General features: G+C 41.4%; 1 protein-coding gene across 1 annotated transcript in view; it reads left to right on the top strand.

Moving 5' to 3' along the window:
* Nucleotides 1-512: 512 nt before the first annotated feature.
* Nucleotides 513-9,590, top strand: part of CDCP1 (CUB domain containing protein 1) — a gene marked incomplete at its 5' end in the record, with an annotated part of 11,001 nt that continues 1,923 nt past the window's right edge. Inside the window, 6 exons of the mRNA XM_010185765.1 lie at nucleotides 513-716; nucleotides 2,017-2,373; nucleotides 3,676-4,044; nucleotides 6,856-7,083; nucleotides 7,844-8,224; nucleotides 8,685-9,050. Coding sequence (XP_010184067.1) covers nucleotides 513-716; nucleotides 2,017-2,373; nucleotides 3,676-4,044; nucleotides 6,856-7,083; nucleotides 7,844-8,224; nucleotides 8,685-9,050 — 1,905 coding nt within the window. The remainder of the gene's footprint in view (nucleotides 717-2,016; nucleotides 2,374-3,675; nucleotides 4,045-6,855; nucleotides 7,084-7,843; nucleotides 8,225-8,684; nucleotides 9,051-9,590) is intronic.

Here is a 9,590-nt window from a genome sequence, read left to right as displayed (position 1 = left end):
TGGTCTGGCCTGCAGTAGTTGTTGGGGGATACCTGCAGGTTCACCTCTTACCATTGTGTACAATTGAAGTTGAGGGTTGCTTTGTTGTTCAGCTTCTGAATAAGCTTCCTGAATTAAGTCACAACTTCATGGATGCCTTCAGAAATGAAGCAGGCTCTATGATGGGCATGGCAGACTGAAAATTTAAGTCTGGACAACAGAAATTTGACAGGAATAGCTAAGCTACTTTTAAAATGTGAAATAAATAGCACCAGTGAAGGTAAACTGTAGCAGAACTATATTTATTCCTTGTATACCTCTCTCTGGGCGTATGTTGCAAGCCTATTTCTGCATTGTCTGTTAGAAGAGCCAAGGTGTCTTCTGTAGGTGCAACACCAGAGACTTTTGTAGAACATGGGTGAAAATATTTCTTCTGGCAATGTGGCATCTATGCGGAGGTGTGGAGAGGCTGGTGATACTCGAGCATGCTAGTGACAAAACAGCTGTATGTTTTTTCTTTCTTTCTTTCTTAGCTTCCTTTACGATCTCTCTTCGTGCAGTGGACAACACCGCAGTTATGATTAAATTGAGACCCGGTGTTTCACCGAGCTGTCAGATTCGTGTTAAAAATTTAGCCAGGTCTGAACTCAAGGTAAAGCCTGGGGAGAGCGTGACTTTTGCCTTCACTTGTACTACTCCAGAGAAGTATTTCATCATGGAAATTCAGAAAAATATCGGTAAGACACAGGTTTTTAATTCCCTCTCCCAGTGATAATTTTCCTTCAGTAAAACCACATACCTTTTTTTCCTGTTACTATATAGGGTTATCTCATATAATCTTGCGTGAAAACAAATCTTTGAACATTGATAAATAACATAGAATTACTGAAACTATGCAAGTTAAAGTCTGTATTACGGCTGCCAGAATTCATTTTAACTTGTCTCTTTCAGAAACAGTTAAATGATTATTTGTTGCATCAATTCCTAGCTGCCCTCCCTTTTCCCAGCTATAAAACCATCAAAGAATCATCTTTTAACTTTCCAAAGCCTCTGAGCACTGATAATGATGTATTGCCGACATTATTTGTTGAACGGCTTGATTGTGTCTATAAGGGCAAGAGAAACATTGAAGAACATGCATGTATTTCCAGGAAACTGAAAATTTGAATGTGTTGGAACTAAACCTTCATTTGCTTTGAAAGTTATCCCTGGTATATTTATGTTAATATAGTCTTTAATGGTATGAGCACATGCTACTTCTCAACAAGATCCCAGATTTCATTGGGCATTCGGTCTTCAGTAACATGTTTGCTATTTTCAGAGTGGTGCACAAGGATTTGGAGTTTTATTCATATGGTTCATGCAAATAGTAATTTTTACAGTATTTCATGATGTATTTGTAAGATGTGTGTGCGATGTTTCTTCTTTCAGGTTGGAGCCTAGACATAAAGAATGCTTATTTTTAGTGTCCAGTTTGAAATACCAATAATCTGGGTTTTCCAGAGAAAAGTCTTCTAGGTTCTCCCCAGAATCCTGCCATGGCAGTTGTTACTACTCATCACTTCTGCAAAATCTGGGCCCCAGGTTGTTCATCAAGGCGCCATGGAAAAGAAGATATCAGTTCATGGCAAGCAATAGAAAATTTAAAGATGGATGTTTTGCCAGGAATTCTGAGTGAGATGTGATAAAATCAGTTCTCCATGAAATCCACCTCTCCTGATGTTGAATTTCACCCTTCTGGTCATTCAGCTCTCTACCTTGTTCAGTAAATACCTTCTAAATTCCTTAGCAAACAAGGTGGGAGCGCTACAATGAATCCCTTCTGTTAGTCAGACTGACTAAAGCAGGTTTATCCTGTCAACCCTATGGGCTAGGAGTCCTGTTTAGAGGTAGCATGTGACCATGTTCTAGGAGTGTCTTTTAAGGCATATAGAACTTAAGTGCAACCTAAAGATTGTGGAAATAGCAACAAATCAGAAAGTTGTGTAGTTGAATGCTTTCCAGAGTGTATCACTGCTCTTCTCTCTCTGCATGTAGACTGTGTGTCAGGCCCATGTCCCTTTGGAGATGTTCATCTTTACCCTCTGGGGCTGCCTCGCCTTAACAGGACTTTCATCTGGGATGTGAAGGCGAGCACAAAGGCTGGACTTGAGCTGAAATTTTCTACCCCGTGGCTAAGACAGGTTGGACCAGGAGAGACATGCCCAGACTTTGTTAGCTACAACATCAACAGCTGCATCGATACGGCCACAGTCAACATTGGCACCTTCTGCAGGAACGGCTCAGTGTCTCGCGTCAAGCTGCTGGGAGGAGTCGTCCTGTCTCTGCACCTCCTGTGGGACTCAACTCTCGCCACCTCGGGCTTCAGCATAGCTAACAGGGCTTCCATAAAACGTAAGTACGGAGTAGCGTTTCCTCACCTGCAATCGCCTCATGCAGATTGTGGCACAGTTCTTTAAACCTTTCTTCTCAGGTGACCTTCTAGTTTTGATGCTGCTACCCCTAATTCCCTTTCACCTCATCTCTTCAGAAAACCTGTTGTTGTGTGGTTTTCAGATGTTGCTTTTCCAGTGTCAAAATACCTCGGTACGTTTGGTTAACCTAAACTGCTGTGAAGCTGCTTTTGATGCTCATTACTCATTTTCAATGGCTTTAAATTTCCTAAAACTTAAATGTACCTGCTCTGTTGTTTTTATTTTTGCAGCTAGATGAAAGTGGATAGCATAATTAGAATAGCTAAGAGTTATTTGCTGGTTGCAGTGTGTAGTTAGGTTTATTTAAAAATAAAGCTTCTTTAACTTGGCTTCCAAACCAACACCTCTGTTCAGGAGAGGAAGGTGGGAAAAGAGGAAGCAGTGCCTGGAAGGCACATGATACTGCTCAAATAGAGTGATCTGTTTTAACCTGCACAGTAGCATAAAACACTGTGTAATAATCTTCTTAAAATGCCTGGAATGTTATATAGCAATCAGTGGATTAGTTTGTGATCTCTTTGGGAGATGTTCTTGCTCTTAATTCTGCAGTTGTTGCCATCAGTTATAAAAGGGACCTGGTTCCGGTTCAAGCTTCTAGAACATGAGTTTTTGTAACCCCTGGCACTCCTTGCAGTTGCACATTGTTGCTAGAGTCCTAGAGTGGGAACATAATCTCTGTGTACCCAACTTTACACTGCCAAGAGTCATCCAAGCATCAAGTGTCTCACATGGTCTCCGTGGTTCACGTTTGTGTTTTATCATGCGTATTTGAGACTCTTTGCTGGCATGCTTTTGTTGGATCTGGGAGTCTTTTGGATGGATTGATCCATGCTGGTAAAAAAGCTCACATCTTTTGTTTCCTGAAACCCAGTGAAACAGATGTCAGGTTGTGTGTTTGCTCTTATAAAGGCAGGAACAGAAGTAGGAACTACGATCTTTCAAAAAAAATAAGGGTGCATCTGTCCATGTGCTTGAAAGGTGAACCTACTAAACTGAAAATACAGCATTAATATAACCCTTACGTTTTCTGTAATTGAAGACAAAAGCATCAACATGAGTATATGTTTTAGTCTGAGGGCTTTCTGATAACCTAACCTATAGTTGAAGTGGATGATCTTGCTGTTTAAATAAAATGCTCTGCTGCTGGAGTGCTAGATATGCCAGTGTGTCTTCATTAATTTCAACCTGATTTGTATGGTTTTCCCCCCCCTTCCTGTTTTAGGGTTATGCATTATTGAATCCATTCTGAAGGGAGAGTCTTCAGTCACCCTGATGTCCCCAAACTACCCCCTGGGTTTTCCGGAAGACGAGCTCATGACGTGGCAGTTTGTGGTTCCTTCCAACATGAGAGCAAGTGTCTTTTTCCACAACTACAGCCTCTCCAACTGTGAAAGGAAAGAGGAGAGAGTGGAGTACTACCTCCCTGGCTCCCTCAGCAATCCAGAGGTCTTCAAGCTGAGCGACAGCCAGCCTGCCAATATTGCTGGCAGTTTCAATCTGTCCCTGCAGGGCTGCGATCAGGATGCCCAGAACCCGGGCATCCTCCGCTTGCTCTTCCAAGTCGTCGTTCAGCCCCCACAGGTTGATGAGAGTAAGTACCTGCCCACCCTTTCCATTGCTTTTGCTTACAGATGCTGAACACCATAAGGAAGAGGAATGCTGGGGTTTTTTGTATTTTTCTTGAACTTTGGACCCTTCTTGAGTTTAAGGAAGTGCGTTGCTAAACGACGCTGTAGCATGTTTTACTGCCCTGAGTACCACCAGCCATTGCTATGGCAAGGCGGATGGCAATGCTAAAATTTGCAATTTGTGATGGAGTATAAAGCCCCGTCATGGATTTTACACTATAGCTTGTAAATGGAGATTCCTTTCCTCTTCCAGCACCTACACTGTGTAATTGAAAAACACCTTTAACACCTGCAGTATCTGGTCTTGCATGTTGTGTAGACCAAGCTAGCTTTTCCTTGTAACCACGTTCCCTCTGGGAAATTGATGCAGGTATGGGGCAAGGATAACTGATTGGAATTGTCCAGGATCATGTGTCGCTGCCTGTTCTCCAGTACAGAAGTCAAGTTCAAGCTTATTCAGACATTTTTTATTTTCTGGTGTAAGAGCCAGCATTTTAATGAGAATTCTTAAAATGTGAGCCCAGGTTTCTGCTATGTATGTAAGCAGTCACGCTTAGCCAGGTGAAACTGGCTGTCATGGCTGGTCAGGATCCATAGCGTGAATTGGTGAAATTGGAGATCTTCATACTACTAATGGCATCAATATGCATTTCTCTCCTTCTTTTCTTCCTTTCTCTGAGTTTTATTTTACTTCCTAGGGAAGCCTGAACATCTTCTAGTGTGAAGAAGTCACACTAGACACGGAACATGTCAATAAGACACTCCAGTGATAATATCCCCTACTTATTTGGATGTTCTTTAATTTCTTGTTGCTACACTAAGAATTTTGCTTTTTTTTCCCCAAAAATCTGTCTAAAAGCAGAAGTAAAAGGCCTGGCTAGGTAATGAGCTATGAAATAAGTAATTTATCCTCTGATTTCTTAGCTTTGACCTCAGTTTATGATGGAGGTTAATAGTCAATGTGCCCTCACTGCAGAGGAGCAGGTAGAGGGGAGTCCACACTTTGGACTACCATTGTGGCAAAAGCCACTTAGAGGTTTTCAAACTTAATTCCCTCTAAAATGACTTAGAATGGCCTGTACCTTGAACTCATGTATCCAGAAAGGGTCTGTAGCATCTCACCACTGTAATCCTCTGTCTGCTCTGGCTCCACTCAGGAACAGCAAATCCTCCTGAAATTGTTAACCAGATCAGGTTTGCTTACGTTTATTGTGTGTTGCCCCTTGGAAACCAGGCAGAGTGAAAACGTTGTATTCAGTTAATCAGCTTTATCTCTCTTCTACTTGGAAAAGCAGAAAGTAATTTTAATATAGTTGTGGCCAGTAAACAAGACAATAATCACCTGAAAAATGAACAACATTGTCATTTATTGAATGAAATGCAAGTAATAAACCACTTGGATTTAAGAGACAACAGTGGTTTCTCTAGGGATTTTGTAGGATTTCATGAGTGATTTTGTAGTTATATAAGTTCCATCAAAGATTCAAATTCAGCCCTCAAGACAATATTGAAACTTTATTCAAAAACCAAACCAAACTAAGCCAAACAAAAACCAAAAAATGCCATCTGCAGTGTACAAGTTAAACATGGGTCTTATTAAAAATGAATTGATATCTGTATATTCTCAAAGGTTCCCAAACATTTGGGTATTCCATAGCTGCTGTGGTGCTTGTCATTAAATAAGAGGAAAATAAAGTTATTTCCAATAAAAATGATTTCTTGATCTAACTCTTTTTTTGTTTAACTGCTGCAAATAAACCCCAAACCTCTGGAGAACTTGCAGCAGCTGGTGTGTGTTGGAATATGGGGAAAAGGGTGGACTGCAATAGAAGTGGCTAGTGTTTAGGAAGAGGAAGGTGCTCTTTCTTTTCAGAGTAAACTCATGCAGCTCTCAGGTTTGCTTTTACAGCTAGTCAGAAAATATTTCTGGAGGATTGATTTTGAGCAATTAAATGGAAGGGCAGTGTGGTAGTTCAGTCATGCTGCTGAAGGCAACCAAGCAATCTAGCAAGGCTTGGTCCTGAGCCTTCCCACCAGGTGGTGACAGACTGATAATTTGTTACCATCTCTATGTTTTTAACTGCCAAACAGAAAAGGCTTTTAGGAAGTGTCTTTGAAGGCTCCAGTGACCTTCATGATGACTGCCAGCACTTCTGCTGAAGCACAGTACTTAGCAGTTTTTCCCTTTTGAACCATATTGGTACTTGCATTTAAATTAGCTTAATCTTTAACTGACTCCAGGCTACCAGATGTGCTTAATTACTGACTTTGGGCAATTATCTTCAGTTTGTCTCCAAAAAAACTAAACTAACAAAAAGTTAGCTGAGATGGCAATCTTGCAATAAATACAAAATTTGAGAATGCAGAACCTTTTTCCAGTCAACTCTTGTGTGATCGATAGAACTGACTTCAAAATAAGTACAAGAAGCCTCTTAGGGAAAACAAATCTTAGGTAGTTGGCTGAGCTCCTTAGAGCCTAATCTGTTCGAAAGAGGCTAGCATACGTGTTGACCCTTTTCTAGCTGGGGAGGGTAAGCTGAGAAGCGGTGGGGAAATGGGGTTTTTTGCCTGGAAAGGCTCAAAACTCTAAATTAGGAGACTGATAGGATACTACCTGAGTTTGTATTACAGTGATGGGAAGAAGTAAATAATGATTTCTTAGCTAATATAGCAATAGCTACAACAGCTGCTTGTTGAGTGAGAAGAGATGAAGGAAGTTCTGCTTCACATCATGCTTCTTGCCCGTAACTGCTCTGGGTTGTTTTTTGTTGCAGATGTCACCCATTTGGTTGACCTGAGCAAGGAATATAACACGACCGTAAAGATACACTTTGAAGGCTGGCCCAGCCGCCTCCCCCTGATGTCTGAACCAATATGCCTGATCTGTAAGGATCCTCGCACCTGCGACCGCGTCTTGACTTTAGTGTCTGGCGCTGTCTACAGGATCTCCTTTCTGTGCAAGGACTTGTCCCGTCTGAGGATCACAGCTGAAAAAGGCATAAGTATGACAAAAATGGCTTCATGTTGTTTCCTAGGGGATGCTCTTGCATGGTTTTCCCCAAGGATCAGCTAAACCTCCTCTCTCACTTGGGCTTTAAATAGAGTGAAGTTGGAAACCAGGCTTTGGCTCTTTGGGAGATGGGTACAGTGAATCTGGAGATGACCTTGTTGTTCACTATGCCATTCTACCTTTAAAAACAGAAACTGTGTAGCTATTCCTAGGAGGGAAAGCACAGAATGCACCTAAGAAACTTCTTGCTGAAAACTGCAAAATATGGAAACAGAGCAAGAAAGCCGTAAATCTGCCCATAACAATGTGGGACTAAGGTGGCCATCAGGAATGCATCTTGTGCCACTTGCATGTCCACTTGGCGTAGCATTTCCTCAAATGCTTTCAACTCCAGGTAGAGAAAGTTTTAAAGTATATATCTTGACCTTGGCTCGTCTCCAACTGAGTCAAAGTCAGCAGATGATACAGCAAAAGTGATATCTATAGAGAGGGATTTTGTGTATGTTTGTATCTGCTGGTTTCTTGGTGTCCTGTGCCCTTTTAAGGAAAGCTATTTACTCAAACAAGTATATTTTGTTGTTAAAGGTTACTGAGAGAGGATGTTTTCTCAGGTAAGTGCTTATCTGGGTCTGTAAGACAGAACTGACAGTACTTTGGGCATGTGTACTAAGGTACACAGGAAAACTGGCTTTTTGTAGATATTTCCTGTGCAACAAAGATACAACCCTTGGGACTTGTTTTTGTGATTACAGGCTGTGTTGATCTTCGGTGGTGTCAGAGGAAGATCTATTCCCTTTCGGTGCCCAAGGCTATTACCCAATTGCCGATTCAACTGCATAAGTTTATTTGGAAGCTTTTGGCTCCCGATCTGATCAACATAGAAATTACATCCCCGTCCCTGAAGCTTCAGCAACACGTCCCAGAGCAGAGGTGCAACAAAAGCTACAGTTACAGCATTATTAGTGCAACCCCAGAGACGGAGTTGAATGTGGGTGTATTCTGTCCTGGTGGATCCATTGAAAAGATTCAGATGAGGAATAATATCACCATATCCTTAAAAACATTTGGTAAAGGATTCCTCAATGAGTCCAACCATCAGGATCTGAAAATGTCTTTTGTGCCACATATTAAAGGTAAGGTAGTAGTTTGTACTACTTTGTTGTACAGTGTTAGATCTCTCAGTAACCATACTGAGCACATACGAATAAGCAGAAATAAGAGTTCAATTCTTTAGAGTCTAATCCTGGAGCCATTGCTAGGATCAGTCATTATCTGAATCAATGGGGTGGTTTATTACCAGAAGAAGGAAGGAACTTTGTACTCTATATGGCAGATAGTTGTTTGTGGGAAGTTCTGTAGATATCTCTGTGCTAAATGACATAGTGGCAGGGACGATAAGTGAGTTGTATTGCTGGTACTGGGAGGCAGTTGACTGTAAATTTGCTGGTCACAGGTATAAGTGGCACTTTTTAAAAAGTTATAAAGAAAAAATACCAGATAATTTACATGGTGAAAGAGAGGTTGTTTTTTTTTTTAAAAAAAAAAGGTATCAAAACTAAGTTTTAATTCCTTTATTCCTTGCTTTTACTACAGATGAGTGCACTTTCACGGTGAGTCCGGATCCAAAAGCTAAAGTTTACTTGCAAACTCCCAACTGGCCATATGGTCTACCTCCTTATGTCTCCATATCCTGGTACCTTGTTGTGCCCAGCAAGCAAGTTGCCCGCCTAGGGTTCTCCAAGGATCGCATGGGCATCGTTTGCGAGACGGGCCGTGCCTATGTCAACATAAAGGAAGAGACCTTGGGGGCAGAAGAAACTGTGCGCCGCGAGGACGAGCTTCTGCCAGAGCCCCGAAATATGTATCACAACTTCTGGGTAAACGTCTCCAACTGTAGACCCGTGGATAAGATGCAGTTGACCTTGCAGTTCTGGGTGACGCTTGCTGACAAGCAGATAGGTGAGTCCTGTAAAGTTATGGTGGTTTGCTTTCTGCTTGTTTCCTTGCTTTTCCTTTGGGAAACTGTAATGGGTGCTGATCCACTTTAGGTGTGGGTTTTATGAGATCCCTGCTTTCAGAAATACCTGTTCTTCAAAACCCCCTGAGAGTTACAGCTGGCTACTTCTAGAAGCTGAGAAGGAAAGATGTTTTTAATATGATTGGGGCTACAGGGCTCAGGGGGAGTAAGACCAGATTCTACTTTTTTATTTAACTTTTAAAATTGGAGATCATAGCCAGAAGGTATAAGAAGATCAAGTGATGGGTTTTTCCCCTCTCAAGGTCACAGACCTTGTTAACAACTTGAGATTTGATTATGCAAACGTGTTCATCCAAGTCTGTACTTCATGTTAGCAGTTCAATTAGTCTCAGTGTTCACATGAGCAAGAAATCATCCTCAGAGCAGGTCTGACCATATCATGGAGAGTGTCCTGACTACTAACAGCAAAATCTGCATTCTTCTTGTTGTGCATCCACCTGAAATACAAATTATTAAAAAAA

This window comes from Mesitornis unicolor, unplaced genomic scaffold (genome assembly GCF_000695765.1).
Source record: "Mesitornis unicolor isolate BGI_N332 unplaced genomic scaffold, ASM69576v1 scaffold49185, whole genome shotgun sequence".
NCBI classification, from domain to species: domain Eukaryota; kingdom Metazoa; phylum Chordata; class Aves; order Mesitornithiformes; family Mesitornithidae; genus Mesitornis; species Mesitornis unicolor.
This window is presented reverse-complemented; position numbering and strand designations above follow the sequence as displayed.